This window comes from Lithobates pipiens, unplaced genomic scaffold (assembly GCF_037356315.1).
Source record: "Lithobates pipiens isolate NorthernLeopardFrog02 unplaced genomic scaffold, aLitPip1_a1.2 Scaffold_27, whole genome shotgun sequence".
In the NCBI taxonomy this organism is placed as follows: Eukaryota; Metazoa; Chordata; class Amphibia; order Anura; family Ranidae; genus Lithobates; species Lithobates pipiens.
In genome coordinates, this window is record NW_027507788.1 from 22,560,383 (window position 1) to 22,580,209 (window position 19,827).

A 19,827-nucleotide genomic window follows, 5' to 3' on the forward strand; every position below is an offset into this window, starting at 1 on the left:
TAGATTCTGCTCCTCTTCGCCATCTTATGTCATTAATGTAGGGGATACTGATTCAACCCCAGGACAGATTTATACCTCCCTATCTACAGAAGTGGGAAAGCGACATGAGTCGGCCTTCCCAAAAGATCAGAGAGAACGTATTTTGTATTTTGCACACCACTCCTCAATTGCGAGTAGGTTCCAGGAAGTGGGGTTTAAGGTCCTGACCCACTGGTATAGAGTACCCATGCTCTTACATAAGATTTACCCTTCAGTTCCCTCCACCTGCTAGCAATGTCAACAATGTGACGGTTCACTACTACATGTATTTTGGACATGCTCCCTTGTCCGCCCCTTCTGGGATGCTATTCGGCAAATGGTTTTCAGACTGACAGACATTTCACTTGCAGACGATCCGACACAGTTCTTACTTCACCTCACTCCGATGTTGAGGCGTTGATATAAAAAGTGCCTCTTAATCCACCTCCTTAATGCCGCTAAAAAAAAAGGGGGGGGGGGGTTTATAACCCTCCCCTTCTCTATCCAAAATGTTTTGCCTATAGTTCCACTTAAATTGATGGTCAGTGTGGATTTGTCTAGTCCTGTAGGTGGAGTGAATTGTACAAAACAGTATAAATTAAATTCTATTGGTAATAACTTTATTTTCATCATAAAAAAATAGACATCTATGCAGCTTAAGGAAAACTCTAAATATCTAACTAATAATCTCTGTACAGGTAGGTGTTATGAAAGAATTATACACACCAGTTTAAACATTTGCATATAATTGGTGGTACCCACAGCAAGCAGAATGGAACTTTCCTTCTCCTAGAGAATAAAACGGAGGGAAGCATCTGATTTTGTTGACATGAGCAACACCACATTATCTTTGTATGCCATTTATTATTTTGGAAGGATGCTTTAGTGTAGAATACGCATTAATAACTATTGGTCATATACATCAATGTGAAAGAGAGAATGTCATTCTATCCCAAAAAAAATTAACTGCTAAAATATGAATTTGTATACCATTTGGTATACCCCTAAGAACTTACTATCCCCCAAAATAATTTTCTACTAAAACCAATTCATGAAGGGTCATTGGGTAAAATGTACCTTACATTGGTGGTAAGTGGAAAGAATATAACCATGGGCGTCTGCAGGTAGGGGCAAGAGGGGTCAAGTGTGAATCAGGGATCGGATCAGCACTGTTAAATTCAGCACAGTGGTGTCACTATGGGGGTGCGGGCAGCCTGTACCCGGGTGCCACACCATTAAGGTGCTGTCAAGCCCCCCCTCCCCACCAGTGTAATGTGACTGCAGGCTCTTTTCCCTGCTTGGTCCAGCAGAGAACTCGGCGGCGCTGTGGCAGGAGAAAGGCGAGCTGTGGGTTGTCAGAGGTCACCCCCGCTCAGCCGCCCTTTTTCCTGTCAGGGAGAAGAGACAGCGGCTCTTACCAGGTTCCCCGCCCAGCTTCCTGCCCGCTCCGTTCCTTCCCCATTGGCCATAACTGGGGGCCAATCAAAGTAGACTAGGAGAGGAGAGCATCATGGGACATGTAGTCACAAAGATTGGCGGCCCCATTTTCCACAGGGAGGAGGCTACAGCTCAATCAAGAGAGATTGAGAGACTGCAGCCTGGAAAAAAGCTGAGGGAGAGAGTGCTACAGGACAAAGAATGAGGAGTGTGCTCGGCGGAAGCCAGAGAGAGAGTCACGCTGCCCAGTGCCACCAGAGAGTGTGCCATGCTGCCCAGCACCACCAGAGAGCGAGAGAGAGACACACTGCCCAGCACCACCAGAGAGAGAAAGACTGAGCCACTGCCAGGGTACAGACATGCTACACTACTGACCATAGTCGCCCCCGGGGAACCCAGAGTGAGCAATCTTCCAGCCGGAGGGATCACTGCTGTAGTTTTGCTGGGTCTGGTAAGAGGGCCTGTTGGTCATTATCCATTACTTATCCTAGGGACTGTATTACGTCTGTAGTCTCTGACCATGCTAATGTGATAATGACATTGTTAAAAAGGGGTGGTGCATTGGTGACCCTAAAATGATTCCCCCCCCCCCAAAAAAAAAAGTTCTCCGGACGCCCATGAATGTAACCCATGGTTTTCAGAATGCCAATCTTACAGGTATCCAAAAAGATCATTGTGGTAATGCTGCTGGCTTTGCCAAATGGCATTGGATCTGAAACCATGCAGGCAACCAGTTACAGCTCAAGGAACCTCTAGCTACCTCTGGAGGGTTCCATGGAAATCTGGTTGAGAATGGCTGGTGTAGAGCAAACAGTGAAGTGAATTTTTTGGTTATTGTTGGCTGTTGCCCTTTTACATATCCTTTTGAAGGCCAATTTTACCCCTTGATAACTTGATATTCAGTTTACTATGGATGCTGACAGCTTAAACCACATACCAGTTTCGTATATTTCCATTGACAAAACATCATATAAAGGTGTTATACCAGCATTTAGATAGATGAAGTACATTAAAATTCAGCTGCAAAAGAGTGCAGCTATTGCTAGATTGATTTATAGCCCACTCAACACTAATTTGTGCTAACATCTATGTTTTTGCAAAGGTATTAGGCTGGGTTCACATTTATGCGAATAAGATGTGGGTTTCCGCTCATCCCAGGGGCGGACTGACCATTGGGCCACTCGGGCACTGCCCGAGGGCCCCATGCCACTAGGGGGCCCCATCAGAGTTGCCAGCCTCAGTAAAACCAGGGAGAGTATGTAAAAAGTTTTTTATACATCTGTCTCTGAAATGTCCCTTACCGACATCATTTTGGTCTAAAAATCCAGAGATTATAGCTGCCCCACCCCTCCAGTACCTTCTTAGCCAATAGAAACATGTCTGTGTATACTGTGTGATTGTATACTGTGTGTGTGTGTTTGTGTATACTGTGTGGCCCCATAATCTCTGATTGTCTGGGGGCCCCATAATCTCCTATTGCCTGGGGGCCCCATAATCTCCTATTGCCCGGGGGCCCCATGAGTTGTCAGTCCGCCCCTGGCTCATCCACTGTGCATGGCAGAAGATTGTGTCCAGCTCCCTATGGAGCCGGTTCACACATCTCCGAATCGACTCTGGTGTGAATTGCACCGTGGTCCTGTGCGTCTTCTGGTCCGTTTCAAGTCTGAATTCAGCTAAAAATTCGGGCTGAAATCAGACCTGAAATGGTGAACGGGGACACACCGGACCTCCGCTGTGAGCCGCTCCATGCTGCAGTGTGAACCCAACCTTAGTGCATTGGTATTCATTTTTAATGGCATCCCAACGCAAAAAATCCACCTACGCTTTGGTGAACCTCACATGTGTGAATGTTGTATGCCTTGTGCTGCATTGCCAAAAAATAGTACAGGTGTGTTTTGGGATGCCGATTGCACTATGCGCATTAGGGAGCCCTAAGCAAAATATTAGCGTTTTTCTCAGATTGATATAAGAAACCGGGGGGGGGGGGGGTAATATACCACAGAGGTGCACATCCCAAAATGTTACAGCATTTTATAAAGACATTAAGGGAAAATAAATATATAATTTAAAATTCGGTTTTCAACTTGGCTGTAAATGCTTTCACATTTTTAACTTTTTTAGTACTGTAATGTCCATGCAAAATCAAAATTCTTCCTGTAGCGCTGTCAGATGCTGGTTGGGAAGGTGGGGTCAGTGGTGACACGCTTGGTAACCTCTCCCCCTTCACTGGGATTTCCATAGATGCTCGCCATGACACCATCATACTAGAGGTTCATCATTTCCTGGCCTTCAGCTCACGGGCCATCTGACAGATGGCGCATGGTCCACAACATACAAGGCGCACCCAGTCATCACAGATACTTCCCTGTAGGAAGAAAACAGAGATAACTTAGAGATAACACTCAGACATTGTGAATTATTTTGAAAAGGATAGATGTATGAAGAATTATTAAAGAATGAGGCTGCTTGCTAATTTACAGTGTAACTGTGGTAAAAAAAATAAAATAACATACAGTGCATCTGGAAAGTATTCACAGTGCTTCAGTTTTTCCACATTTTGTTATGCTACAGCCTTGTTGCAAAATGGATTACATTCATTATTTCCCTCAAAATTCTACAAATAATACCCCATAATGACAACATGACAAGTTTGTTTGAAATCTTTGCAAATTTCATTTTTAAACAGGGTAAGACAGAGAGATCAAATGAAACACTGCATCCCAATATATGAATGAACAGAAAAATGGAGGAACAAGAGGTAACAAACCTCGGGACTTTAAAGGTGTAAATAGAACATCACTAATTACAACATAAAAAAATAAAGAAAATATTTTTATTAGAAAGATAAAAAAAATGAGAACAGTTTTACATTCATATCAAAAATCACTTGTTCTAATAAAGCATATTGAACAGACACTACCACTCTCAACATGTTTCGCTCTGCAAAGCTTCCTCAGGAGATCCTGGTGAAGTGTTTTATATGTTATAGACAACAAAAAATGCAATGAATGTTCATGTTGATTTTAGTTTACACAAAGAAGAACATGTGAAACAAATCAGTTGGCATATATGAAGTATGCAAGTAGGTCAAGAAAATATACAGAATAATCAAATTACAGGCATAGAAACATGGGCGTCCGCAGGTAGGGGCAAGGGGGGGGTCAAGTGCCCCCCCCCCCGGAATCAAGGCTCGGATCTTAAATTCAGCACAGTTGTATCGCTATCGGGGTGCGGGCAGCCCGCATCCGGGTGCCACCCGCCAGTGGGGTGACATCATCAAGGTGCTGTCAAGCACCCCATTAGTGTAGTGTGACTTCGGCTCTTTTCCCTGCTCAGCCCAGCAGAGAATTCTGCGGCGCTGTGACAGGAGAAAGGTGAGCTTTGGGCTGCCAGGGGTTTCCCCCGCTTGCCTCCCCTTATCCTGTCAGGGAGAAGAGATGGTGGGTCTCATCAGGTTCCCTGCCCAGCTTCCTGCCCACTCTATACTTTGCTGAAGTACCTTTGGCACCAAATACAGTCTCAGGTTTTTTGAGTATGATGCTACAAGCTTGGCACACCTATTTTTGGGCAGTTTCTCCCATTCTTCTTTGCAGGACCTCTCAAGCTCCATCAGGCTGGATGGGGAGCGTCAGTGCACAGCCATTTTGAGATCTTTCCAGAGATGTTCAATTGGGTTCAAGTCTGGGCTCTGGCTGGGCCACTCAAGGACATTCACAGAGTTGTCCCGTAGCCACTCCTTTGTTATCTTGGCTGTGTGCTTAGGGTTGTTGTCCTGTTGGAAGTTGAAAATTCGCCCAGTCTGAGGTCCAGAGTCCTCTGGAGCAGGTTCTCATCAGGGGTGTCTCTGTACATTGCTGCATTCATCTTTCCTTCGATCACGACTAGTATCCCAGTTCCTACCACTGAAAAACATCCCTACAGCATGATTCTACCACCACCATGCTTTACTGTAGGGATGTATTGGCCAGGTGATGAGCGGTACCTGGTTTCCTCCAGACATGACGCTTGTCATTCAGGTCAAAGAGTTCAATCTTTGTTTGATCAGACCAGAAAATGTTGTTCCTCACGGTCTGAGAGTCCCTCAGGTGTCTTTTAGCAAACTCCCTGTGGGCTGTCAAGTGCCTTTTACTGAGGAGTGACTTCCATCTGGACACTCGACCATACAGGCCTGATTGGTGGAGTTCTGCAGAGATTGTTGTTCTTCTGAAATGTTTTTCTCTCTCCACAGAGAAATGCTGGAGCTCTGTCAGAGTGACCACTGGGTTCTTGGTCACCTCCCTGACTAAGGACCTTCTCCCCCGATCGCTCAGTTTGGCCAGGGCGGCCCACTCTAGGAAGAGTCCTGGTGGTTGCAAACTTCTTCCATTTTACGGATGATGGAGGCCACTGTGCTCATTGGGACCTTCAATGCTGCATAAATATTTATGTATACTTCCCCAGATCTGTGCCTCAATACTATCCCGTCTTGGAGGTCTACAGACAATTCCTTGGACTTCATGGCTTGGTGTGTGCTCTGACATGCACTGTTAACCATGGGACCTTATATAGGCAGGTGTGTGCATTTCTAAATCATGTCCAATCAACTGAATTTACCACAGGTGGACTCCAATCAAATTGTAGAATCATCTTAAAGTGGAAGTAAATCCATCTATTTAAACAGTTAAAAAAAAAGGCATGCTGGGAATGCTAACTGCACATTGGCTGTGCTCTCAGCCAAACTATCAAACCATCCAATGGCTGGTGTCATAACGAATCACATGTGCAGCACCATAGCAGTTAAAGATTAAACAGAGGCAAAGATGGCAGCTTCCTTGGCTGAAAACGATAGGGGAGTTTACTTGTACTTAAAGGATGATCAATGGAAACAGGATGCACCTGAGCTCAATTTTGAGTGTCCTGGGGTATTGTTTGCAGCATTTTGAGGAAAATAATGAATTTAATTCATTTTGAAATAAGGCTGTAATATAACAAAATGTGGAAAAAGTGAAGCCCTGTGAATATTCTCTGGATGCACAGTACATGGTTCAGTTTGTCAATAGCATTATCACATTGGTGTTCCACCCCCCCCCAACATTTTGATTACTGCTTAAAAAGCGGGGTTCCACCCTAAAGTGGAACTTCCGCTCATCGGAACCCTCCCCCCTCCGGTGTCACAGTTGGCACCTTTCAGGGTATAGGGGGGTGCGGATACCTGTCTAAGACAGGTATTTGCACCCACTTCTGGGCATAGACTCCCACGGGAGTCTATGCCTCTTCCTGTCCCAGCGCGCTGTCTGTTGGGACACACACGGGTCCCAGAGACAGCGCAGACAATTCCTATTGCGCTGCGTGACTCGCGCATGCGCAGTAGGGAACCGGGAAGTGAAGCCGATTTGCTTCACTTCCTGATTCCCTCACCTAGAATGGTGGCGGCAGCAGCCAAGAGCTGAGCGATCGATCAACCTCGGCTGCCGGCATCGCTGCAACCCGGGACAGGTGAGTGTCCATTTATTAAAAGTCAGCAGCTGCAGTATTTGTAGCTGCTGGCTTTTAATTATTTTTTTTCACAGTGAATTCCCTCTTTAATGCAAGAGTGGACAGTCACAGTTACAGTTGCCAAATAATCAGTTGTCAATCAGCCAATAGGGGCACCGACAACAATGGATTGGATGAGATTATTTAAATAATTGTACAAATCTACAGCTATGCTTTAGGAATTCAATTTTTTAATCCTGACTATAAAAAAGAAAATATATACAAAACCACATACATTCTCTTAAAATAAATACATTTTAATGGTAAAAACAGAAGAAATGACTTTGCACATTATACTTAGTCTAATCCTTACTGGGATGTGGTATCGTTCTCTGATACCAGTGCGCAAGGCCAGTAAGGTTCCCATTAACATCGGCAAACAGCAGCACTCCCCGAAGTCTGAGGCTATTCTGCATGCCAAAATGCAAGGGACAAATGTTCCGCAAAGGCCTGCAAGAGAGAATACATTTGGGTTAATGAAAGTCAAAAAAGAGCCCAAGAAAGTGGGCTCAAGAATGCTAATTTCAGCTGGAAGTGGAGTGGTGTCATACACTGGATTAGCGAGTTTGTGGGGGACGGACAAGTATAGGATTAGGAGCTGCTTTCTTTTTCAGGAGCTGCTGGGGGGGGGTCCACTTTTTGTTTCAATCATAGGTGTGCTCAGGGGGTGTGCCAGGTGTGCCTGGGTACACCCTAATCACTATGTGCAGTGCCAATTCCACCTACTGCCCTTGCTTCTCCACTTGTTTTTTTTTTGTATATTCTCTTTTTAATAATATAAATGTATTTTTTTGGACCTTACCCAGTCGATTTTAAAGGCCCATTCTCTCATGCTCAATACTTTTGATGTTCGCCAAAACCTTGGTATCAGGCCACCTTCCTTTTCTAAATTAACACAGTGAACACACTCACTCACTGTGTCCATTTCTAACTGGAGCATAGTAAACTGTTTACTATGCTTCAGTTCGTGAATGAATAGGAATCCACTCAGCATAGGGCACTTCCCATTCCTTCACTGTCCAGTGCAGCTGAGGCTGCATAGAAAGACACGTGTGCTTGAATTTTGGGGTGCACATCCTAATGTAGTAGGCTGCGCACACCTATAGTTTCAATGCACAAATTCAAACTGAACTTTGAATATAGGAATATAATTTTTTTTTTTGGTTCAAAGGACAATTTTATTGAGCATAATGAACAGGATATAGTCACAAAAACGCAATGCAACAGGCACTACGCAAACAAACTTGTGCATTTTACAGACAGGTACAGTAAATATACGAAAATGTTTTGCAACAAAAAATGTGTGATACAGTGATCAGCAGAGGAACCTAAAGGGTATACAGTGTAGGGAATAGTCCCTTGAAAAGACATAAAGACATACAGTACAGAGGTCAGCTAAGTCACAGCATTGCAGGTAGAGGCATTCTCCAACCATCTATCCCATATTTTGTTGTATTTATGGGGACAACCCCTATGAGCATACAACAGCTTCTTGAGGGGAAGCGTGTCATTGATCGCCCTAATCCATTGCTGTAGCGTGGGGGGACGCCCTCTCAACCACGTCCTAGCAATCTGCATCCTAGCCAAAAACAAGGTCTCCTGTAAAAAAATGTTGAGGTATTTCTCACTGTCGGGTAAAGAGAGGAGCCCCAGTATACACTGTCGAGGGGACAGGGACACCGGGGAGCCCATGCGGTCGTGAAGAAATCGGACCACCTGCGCCCAGTATCCCTGTATGATCGGGCAGGCCCACAATAGGTGGTAAAAGGATGCAGTCGGGGAGTCACAACGGGGACAGTTGGGGTCGAAATCAGGTCTGTATTTAGCTATGCGTTGAGGCGTAAGATAGGACCTGTGCAGAATGTAGAGGTGGGTAAGGCGGTCCGGGAGCCTAGGTGACATGAGCCTGTGATTCGCCAGAGCTTCATCCCAATCCGCGTCCGACACCGCACCCAAATCACCCTCCCACCAAGAGCGCACCTGATAGGCCACGCTCAGGGCAGTGGGGGATAGCAGATACGCGTACAGCCGCGAGATCAATTGCCGATGGTCGTCACCCAGCACCAGGTCAACCACAGCTGGCGTCTCAACCCTTGGGATACTCCCAGTAAACTGGGCTTGGAGCGCGTGTCGGAGTTGGAGATAGCGAAACAACATGTGGTTGGGCAGGGCGTAGGTATCCTTGAGGGCCTGAAAGGATCTGACCACCCCATGGGAGACCACCTGTGACAGATAAATAACACCCTTATGCACCCATAACCCGGGATCCGGGACAAGGGCCAGTTCTGGTAGCTCGGAATTATTCCACAGAGGTGTGTGAGAGTGAGGAGAGGGGGCCTGTCCAAGGCGCATAGTAAGCTGCCAGATTCTACAATGATGGGAGAGGAGGAGGTGTCCGTCGTTAGGGAGGGGCGGAAGGCGGGAGCTACTAAACAGCAGTTGGAAAGGGTGAAACAAAGGGCCTGAGGCCCGTGAACACACTAGGGTGGTATAGCGGGCTCTGTCCGTTTGGTTGAAGTGAAAAAAGTGGGATAGTTGAGAGGCTATGTAATAGAGTTGGAGATCGGGCAGGGCGGCTCCCCCCAGGGTTGACGGACATTTTAAGACCCGCCACGACAACTTGTGTCGAGACGAGCCCCAAACAAATGTGTTAAGGATAGACTCCATAGCTTTAAATAGGCGGGGAGGGAGGTACAGCGGTGCCTGCAGGAATATAATTTTACCCATTTTTTTTTTTTGCTTTGTGGCGAACTGCAGTGCAGTTGCTTTACACGCTACTGTGACAGTGCATTGGTGTGCCATTCAAAATGAATGCCAATTTTCCATGATACAAGTGTTCCTGCAACAGTGTGAAGGGGTCCTAAGGTAAAGGAAGCTGTCTTCAGTTTGAGCACCCAATCATATAAAGGCGCTAATTCTATCCACCTCTGGGCAACAGGGATATACATAGTTACATAGTTAGTTAGGTTGAAAGAAGACACAAGTCCATCTTGTTCAACCAAAGTACGAACAAAGTACTTGATGTAAAGTCTTTGTCAGTTTGCATAAAAAGATAAAAAAATAAAACATGTTTCGTGCCTCTCTGTTTACTTCTTCAGGGATTGATGCAAAATACATGTCTAAAAAGCAGAATACCAACATATATATTTATAGACACACTGATAAGATGGCATAAACAGCCAAATTGTTCTCTGGGGGCAAAACATGGCCCCATTACTTATAAATTATCTCCAAGTAAGCATGGTAACTTCGGGAAACGAAGGTCATTGGGGACGTCTGTCCCAGGAGCTGTGGGTACATGACCCGCTGGGACAAGAGGCACAAACGATAAACAGGTAGGAATACCCATGGGTGCGTAATAATACATTATCTATCTTATTAATATTATCATTCATTTTTCTTTCAGACACCAGTAACACCCACTATGGGTGTTACTATTGACCGTCACGCACCCATGGGTATTCCTATCTATTTTAGATATTCTATCTATATTACATTGTCTTATCTGTCTTGATATTTTCTATATATTGCTTTAGGCTCGGTTCACACAGGGGGCGACACGACTTGCCGCGCCGCGACCTCACAAGTCGCCCCCGTTCTGTACTACGGAACCTTTCTAAGAGGAGCGACTCGAGTCGCTCCGACTTAGAAAAAAGGTTCCTGTACTACTTTTGGGCGACCTCGGGCGACTTGCATTGACTTCTATGCAGAAGTCGTTTGCAAGTCGCCGCTGAGGTCGCGGCAGGTCGCGGCGCGGCAAGTCGTGTCGCCCCCTGTGTGAACCGAGCCTTAGGGATGGAGGCGCACCACTTTTCTGTGCTCCAGGTCACATTACACTTTAAACCTGAAAGAGGCACAGCTTAACCTTACCTCCCAACTTTCTGAGATATGAATGAGGGACACCTATTAGCAAAAAGTATGTAGGCATAGGACACACCCCCTGCCACACCCCCTTAAAGGAGAATTGTACAAAATAATTATTTTGGAATTTACAAATGCAGCAATTTAGAAATTTAGAAATTAGATGAAAGGTTTAGCACTATGAAAAACTTTTTGATAGATAACAACTATATAGATCAGACCAAAATGAGGGACAAATGAGGAGGAAAGAGGGACAGAGGGACATTGTTCCAAATCAGGGACAATCCCTCAAAGTCAGGGACAGTTGGGAGCTATGGCTTAACTAAGATCAAACTACTACTACTGAAATTAACTTACTGTATTTATCGGCACATAACAAGCACCTTTTTCCCCTTAAAATCAGGGGAAAATCGTGGGTGCGTGTTATACGCCTATCCCCCGCTGATTTTGAGCCTGTGGGCGGCTTTCGGCCCTTCTCGGTGACTTGTGGCCGAAAGCTGCCGAGAACGGCTGAGTGTGGCCGAAAGCCGCCGAGAACGGCCGAGTGTTGTCGAAAGCCACCGAGAATGGCTAAAAGCCACCAAGAATGGCCGAGTGCGGCCCGAAAGCTGACGAGAACGGGCGAGTGCAGCCAAAAGCCATCGAGAAGGGCCGAATGCGGCCGAAAGCTGCCTAGAACGGCCGAAAGCAGGGCATCCAGCTCTGCATCTCGGCGACGCCATTTTTAAATGACAAAGCTAAAAAAAGACACTGACAAGGCTGCATGACAAGGCTGCAAATGACACTGACAAGGCTGCAGATGGACACTGACAAGGCTGCAGATGGACACTGACAAGGCTGCATTGATGGGCATTTAAATGTAAGTTTTTTTCCTTAAACTTCCCTCCTAAAAGTTTTTTTCCCTTAAAATTCCCTCCTAAACATGCGTGTTATACGCCATTGCGTGTTATATACGCCGATAAATACGGTAACTTAAACATGCCCACATGTAGTGTATATACAAGCAATTACAGTGGAGATTAAATTGGAACTTCAGTCATTTTTTCATCTTTCCATCAATTAAATCTTCTGCCCTTGTTTTAATTTTGGATAATAAAACATTTTTTTTCTGTCAGTAAATACCTTATACAGTCCACTTCCTCTTGTCTGGTATAAAGCCTAGGCTAATGACATCATGCACAGCTCTCTTTCTCACTCTCATGAGTGTTTGCCAGGACGGGAGGGGGGATGAGTCATAAGAGGGCCAATGAGAGCTGCAGAGCTGGAGGTGTGCTTCTGTGTGTCTGTGTAAATCCAGGAAGTGAACAGGTGGCTGCTTCAGCTGCCCACAGTTAAAATGGCTGCAGCCAGACTCAGTGGAGGGAGATTTCTGCAGCATATTTGGCAAGTACAGAATCCCAGTAAATATAAAATAATATGCAAAGTGGTTGGAGGGAAGCTTCAGAATGGCAAAGATGTTTTTATTACAAATGATGTGCGCAGACTGAAGTTCCTCTTTAATGACCCGTAGTAAAAATGACTTAAATGCCAACACAAAGCAAATTCAGACTGGTGCAGAGGGTGAAGTATTGCAGTGACAGTGGTTTGTCTAGCGATTGGAGCCTACAGGAAAATCTCCGTGCATCAGGCCCATTTGTTCCCTCATCACAATTTGTAAACTTTAGGGAAGAATAGATAGTCATTAATAGGCCTTTTAGGTACATTGTAAAACCTCTAATACGTACAGATGCCCATGTCTTCACAGCAGTTCATAATATCGGAGCTCCATTGGCTGGTAGCATAGGCCTGCATTGCCTGGGGCTGCATGGTCACTGGATGAGACATGGTGGTGACCTTGAATAGAACAGAAATAATACATCATCAATCAGGCTGGGACACAGTAAGTATGTACTGAACCTCATACACCTTAAGCCCTTGTACACATGGTCAGAGATTCCGACAACCAAATCCGTTGGATTTTGTCCGTTAGATTTTGTCCGACACGGATTTTGTCCGAAACTGTTGCATACACACGGTCGGACTAAGTTGTCGGAAAATCCGATCGTTCAGAATGTGATGACGTTTACGACGGGACTACGTTCAGGCTAGTAGCCAATAGCTTTGATGTAGGAATTTGATCTGAGCATGCGTGGCACTTTGTCCGATCGGAATTCTCTACACATGATCGGAGTATGTCCGATCGGAGCATTTTGTCGGAAAATATTTCCGACAAGTTGGAAAATTTGGTCCGACGGATATTCCGACGGAAACAGTCCGATGCAGACCACACACAGTCGGAATATCCGACAAAAACGCTCCGATCGGACACATTCCGTCGGAATCTCCGACCGCGTGTACAATAGGGCTAATAGTGGACAGATCTACTAGACATAACCTGCAGAGGACTTTAACGCTGGCCCCTGCCGATGCTCATACTTTTTTTTAGTGGATAAAATAGTCAGAAAATGGCCCCTGTGCATTTACTAAACATGTGCATTTGTTATCGCCCGGATGCATTTTCACCCGATTTTCACGTTAGTTTTAACAAAACGATAACGAACGCACAGAATCCGAAAGATCCAAAATAGATAAATGCTTTTTTTTTTCCGTACACCTTTATATTTTCATATCATTGCGAAAACAGTTCGATATATAGATAGAAGATTCAACATGACGGTGACAAAAAATAGCGATCTGTGTCTACTGAGTCTGCGGTAATAACGTTCGACATGAAGATTCGACGAAGCAGCTAAAAACATAATAATGATTATTACTAGTCAGACAATATTAGAATTCTACTATAGCTTGTGGGCGGAGCATTTGACCGGAAATGTACGTTTGCGGCGTTGAACAGTTTAGCTGCTTCGTCGAATCTCCTTTCCCCCCCCGTACACACAGTTGGATTTTCATACGGAAAATGTTCGATGGGAGCTTTTTGTTGGAAATTCCGACCATGTGTAGGCTCCATCGGACATTTTCATTTGATTTCATTTTGTCCGTCAGATCTTGTCCGAAACTGTTGCATACACACGGTCGGACTAAGTTGTCGAAAAATCCAATCATTCAGAACATGATGACGTAATTTCGTTACGATGGGACTACGTTCAGGCTAGTAGTCAATAGCTTTGATGTAGGAATTTGATCTGAGCATGCGTGGCACTTGGTCCGGTCAAAATTCTCTACACATGATCGGAGTATGTCCTATCGGACCAGTTGGTCGGAAAATATTTCCAACAAGTTGGAAAATTGGGTCGGACGGATATTCCGATGGAATCAGTCCGATGCATACCACACACAGTCAGATTATTCGACAACACGGTCCGATAGGACACATTCCGACGGATTCTCCAACCGTGTGTACAAGGGCTAAGACTTCAATTGACAGATTCGACTTTAATTAATTTGGATTTTCAAACGAATGTATTTTTTAACAAAACGAAAGAAATAAAAACGAATTTTCGGGAGTAACTAAATAAAAAAAATTTGCGGATGAAACCGAAATTCCGAAACAAAATATTTCAGTATGCACATGTCTAGTATTTACAGGCCACATTCAATTAATGCTCAAATAGCAGGACATACTCGCTCTGCATTGATTGAATTCCAAAGAGGTGAGCAGTTTTCAAGCCTATGTGACATTGGAATGGGAAAGCATAATTAGCTGGCAGAGCTGGCATTAAAATATGCATGGGCAAAGCACAAGTTCACAATTTGCCAATAACTACCCAAGAAGACCCGAAATTGGCTTCATTTATTATTTTCTATTTGATAAAAATGTTATTTTCTTCTGAAGTCTGTAGTGGAGCTTAAATAAATGTAAGCACTGGCCTGGCTATCTAGTACCCTTGGCATTTGAGAGCAGGACCAGTGTGTCAAAGGCTGTACCTGTGTCCGGTTGGGATTTCAGACAAAACAGTTCTTGCTTCCTAAATGCTTTTGCAGATGAGTTCTAAAGGAAACTTGTACTCTTGCCCCAGTACCCAGGGTAGGGTTACCACCTGTTCGGGATTCACCCGGACAGTTCGGGTTTGGAATCATGCGTCCGGGTTTCAGACTGTCTGAGACCTGGACACATTATTCAGACCGGACTAGGTCTCCCCCCTTCTCTCTCCTGCCTCTAAGTGAGTACGCTAAGGTAAATCAGGGTTCTCAGAGCACTCATTACATCAGAGCTCCCCCCTTACATCAGAGTCTTCATTTACACCAGAGCATCCCTTATGTTAGAGTTCCCAGAGTTCTCCCTTACATCAGAGTCTGCAGAGTCCCCCCTTACAGTGAAAGAGAACTTTGGGAGTTCAAATGTCTGTGGACTCTGATGTAAAGGAGGAACTCTGTGGACTCTGATGTAAAGGGGGAACTCTGTGGACTCTGATGTAAAAGGTGAACTCTGTGGACTCTGATGTAAAGGGGAACTCTGTGAACTCTGATGTAAAGGGGGAACTCTGTGGACTCTGATGTAAAGGGGGACTCTTGTGATTAACTTCATTGGATTTAATAGCAACATCTATGCATACTATGAAAATTGCTGTGTGATGCTGAAGTATTTGGGTTTGACTTGAAGAAAAAGTGGCAACCATAACCCAGGGCCACTAATAAGGCAGTACAGCCAGCCCTCCTGTACTGGGCCTGGGCCCCGTCAGTTCAAGAGGGGGCCCAGTCATCTGCTGAGCAGGAGGGCTAGCTGTACTGTATTATTGCAGACACCAATCATCTTCTGCCTTCCCCAGCAACACTGTCAGCTACCCCTCTGGCTGCACTACAGGGGAGTGGTTCTAGCACATGCACCCCTTCCATCTGCTGTCCGGGCACCCCTGTGTGCCATTTTCCCCCTGAGCGATACTGACTTTCCCTCCTCTCCACTCCTGCCAGCAGCTAAAGGGGGATGTTTATGGATGGAGAGCAGGGGAAGGGACCAGTAAAGGTATCCCTTCCTTTCCTGAGAGAACACAATGAGTGATAGGTACCAATCACTCCTGTGTCTATTCATCACTGAATAGACACTGAACTCCTGTGTCCTTCATCACATGTTTACTATGCTTCCATTGTGAATGAGCAAGAAGCCTCAGAGCGCTTCCAATTCGTTTATCTTTGCAACTGAGGCTGCAAAGAAAGGGACTGATAAAATCAATTACCTCAGTCACTTCTGGTAGGGGGGCCCTGTCAGATAGGCTGTATGGGGCCCCTTGATTTCTAACAGCAGCCCTGCCAGCAGAGGTGGACTGACAACTCATGGGGCCCCCAGGCAATCAGAGATTATGGGGCCACACAGTAGACACAAACACACACACACAGTATACAATCACACAGTATACACAGACATGTTTCTATTGGCTGAGAAGGTACTGGAAAGGTGGGGCAGCTATAATCTCAGGATTCTTAGACCAAAAGGATGTCGGTAAGGGACATTTCAGAGACAGATGTAAAAAAAAAAAAACACAAATTTTTACATACTGTCCCTGGTTTTACTGAGGCTGGCAACCCTGATGGGGCCCCCTAGTGGCATGGAGCCCTCAGGCAGTGCCCAAGTGGCCCAATGGTCAGTCCGCCCCTGCCTGCCAGTACCCATTCAAATTCCAGCTGTTATTTTTCCAGTAGAGGCATAGAGTCTGAAGGGGGACCCAACTGGTTGCTACAGGCAAGAACAACACTTAGAACACTTTTTATACACAAGGCCCAAGGTAACCAGGGCAGCACAGTGGTGTAGTGGTTAGCACTCTCACCTAGCAGTAGGAAGGGTTGCTGGTTCGTATCCCAACCACGACACTACCTGCCTGGAGTTTGCATGTTCTTCCTGTGCCTGCATCGGTTTCCTCCCACACTCCAAAGACATGCTGGTTGGTTAATTGTATCCTGTCTAAATTGTCCTTAGTATGTATGAATGTGAGTTAGGGACCTTAGATTGTAAGCTCCTTGACTGTAGGGACTCATGTGAATGTATATGTAAAGCACTGCATAAATTGATGGTGCTATATAAGTAACTATAAAATAATAAAATCAGTTTGTGATGTCAACCTATGCAAAAGCTAAGCCTCAAGATTGGAACAGCTGGAGGTCCCCTGAGAAAGGTCACAACATCACATCAGTTATTTCCAGGTTCATCGAATATTCCGAGAAGAGCTGTTATTATATCAGGTCTCTAGAGATAAGTGGGAGTCACTGTCTGCACATTCATCAAAATGTTATTTCTAAAATCTACAGTTTGCTGTTACTACCGACCCACGTCAACAACCCTGACAGCCTGAAAAAAAGCTCTTTCCCTCTCTGTAAATAGTAGAATGGGACTGAATAGAGGATTTTAGAAAGTGCACCTGTCATAAGAAAAATGTACAGGCTGCCTAGAAGTCGCCTTGAAGTAGTACAGGAACCTTTTATGAAGTCGGAGCGACTTTAGTAGTGTGCATTAAGACAGTTCTCATTCACTTCAATGGATTTTCTAATGTCCAGCGACTCGGGGTAACTTGAGGTCTGATAAATCGGATCCCAAGTCGCTGTAGTGTGAACCGGCACTTCCTGTACTTCTTCAAGGCGACTTCTAAGCGACTTGTACCCATAGAATTCAATGGAAGTTGCCTCCAAGTTGGATCTCCATCTATATTGAAGCGACCTTACAGGAAAAGAAATTAGTTTACCCAGGCAAACCCCTCCCTCCCAGAGCTGATTATTCTCTGATTGGCCACAACCAAAGTCGCCTGTCCTGGAGGCAACTTTAAGTAACTGTAAGTTACTTAAAGACGCCTCCAAATCGCCTTGCAAAGTCGCGCTGTAAGTCGGGCTACCCCTGTGTGAACCGAGCCTAAGCCCTTGTACAAACGGTCGGACATTCTGACGGAAAATGTCCGATCGGACCGTGTTGTCGGATAATCTGACCGTGTGTGGGCTCCATCAGACTGTTTCCATCGGAATATCCGACGGATAAAGTTTTAGAGCTGGGCTATAAAACTTTCTGGCAACATGATCCGATCGGACTTTGTCCGATTGTGTGTAGAGAATTCCGATCGGACAAAGTGCCACGCATGCTCAGATCAAATTCCTAGACCAAAGCTATTGGCTACTAGCCTGAACGTAGTCCCGTCGTAACGAAATAACGTCATCACGTTACGTACGATTGGATTTTCCAACAACTTTGTCTGACCGTGTGTATGCAACACAAGTTTCGGACAAAATCTGATGGATTTTGTTGTTGGAATGTCTGACCGTGTGTACAAGGGCTTAGAAGAAAAAGTCCTCAATCATAGCTTACATATTTCTTTGTTTTTCTAGTTTAGGATAGAGCTTGGCAAGGATACAACTTCTATAAGTTTGCCATTGATTCTCTATTGAGGAGATTCACCCTTACTATTTGTCAGTGTGACCACTGTCACTAGGACAGAATAACTAGAAATCTAATATGCTAAAGTCGTCACTGCTACCAGTCTAATGCCGCGTACACACAGTCAGAGAATCGGTCGAAATGCGTCTTATCGGACCGTGTCGTCAGATAATCCGACTGTGTGTAGTATGCATCGGATTGATTCTGTCCGAATCCCCGTCAGACCCAATTTTCCAACATGTTGGAAATATTTCCCGACCAACTGGGCTGGTCGGACATACTCCGATCATGTGTAGAGAATTTTGATCGGACCAAGTGCCACGCATGCTCAGATCAAATTCCTACATCAAAGCTATTGGCTACTAGCCTGAATGTAGTCCCATCGTAACGAAAATTACGTCATCACGTTCTGAAAGATCGGATTTTTCGCCAACTTGGCCCGACCGTGTGTATGCAACAATTTCGGACAAGATCTGACGGACAAAATCCGACGGGCAAAATGCGATGCATAGTAGTCCATTATGCTTTACCTTTGCAGGGAATGAAAGAGGAAGTAAACTCATCAGGGTTTACTTCCTCTTTAACTGCTATATTTAAATTGCTCGCTACACTAAAAGGGCTCTCCTGCCTCCCTATTTTCTTTTCCAGTGGACACCCCAAGTTGCCCCATGAGCCCTTAACCCACTCCTTGTGGCCAAACCCTTTGGACCTCTGTGGACCACCACATTCCAAATCCCCATGGAGTGTCTCTCTCTTGGTGCATTTGCATTGAGAAGGTAGCTCATATGAGCAGAAAGGGCTTAAAGGACTTTAGCCAGAAAAACAAAAGTGCTAAACTTGAGGAGTCTAAACGGCATTTATATTATTAATATGTGAAAAATGCTGGCATAGCAGAGGTCAGGCTTTTGCATGAGTATGTGTGCTTGGCCAAAGTAAGCTTGCAAGTTCATTCTACAATTATTCAATTGCACAGCAGTTGGCTCTTAAAAACCCAAAAGAGGTTGAATAAAGATGAGTTGGCTGCATGCACCACTAAGTTAAGTTTAAATTGACATTTGTACCAAATAGGCTCCAGCTTTGCCAAAATAGATTTATATGTCTGTTAATGAGATGCGACGCCACTTAAATAAACTGCAGTTTAAAATGCATTTATATATACACATATTTTATTATTATTATTATTATTATTATTATTATTAATAATAATAATAATAATAATATAATATCTGTGTTGTTCTTATCTATCTGTTTTATAGTTCAGCGCCCATCCAGAATTACAGAAATCAGCCTCAGACAGAAAGAAATGATGAGAAAAGACACCATTGCTGAAACTTACTTGTGCTGCAGCGATATCCTGAATAAAGATGCTGAATGTCAAGTCTGCCTTGAGTTAGGTATTTATACAGTACCACTGAGCCAAATCTGGGAGGATACAGCAGGTAACCTGACCCTGGGTTTCCAACACCTCCCTTAGCATCATGTAACAGTTACCTTAATAATCTCTGTATCACCTACAAGGTGCTGCTCCCATCCCAACTGCTACCTCTCTGCCCCGCCTGCCTACCCCAACCCCTGCTGTTTGTTGGGGATACATGTTGCTAGCAACAAAGGTAGACTCTGGAAACTGACTTTCTGCTTTCCAAGCCAATAATAAATTTAGGACTTCCTAGCTTAGCATCTAGTACACATTTCCCAATTTTAAATTATGT

At 44.8% G+C, this 19,827-nt stretch overlaps 1 protein-coding gene across 1 annotated transcript; it reads right to left on the reverse strand.

Moving 5' to 3' along the window:
- Positions 1–616: 616 nt before the first annotated feature.
- On the reverse strand, positions 617–19,600 carry LOC143933652 (cornifelin homolog A-like). Its single transcript, XM_077456609.1, has 4 exons — positions 19,455–19,600; positions 12,555–12,663; positions 7,283–7,419; positions 617–3,820 (listed from the first exon to the last, which is right to left on the reverse strand). Exons 2-4 carry the CDS (start codon positions 12,652–12,654, stop codon positions 3,731–3,733), a joined length of 327 nt encoding a protein of 108 aa, XP_077312735.1. The 5' UTR covers positions 12,655–12,663; positions 19,455–19,600; the 3' UTR covers positions 617–3,730.
- Between the last annotated feature and the right edge of the window lie 227 nt (positions 19,601–19,827).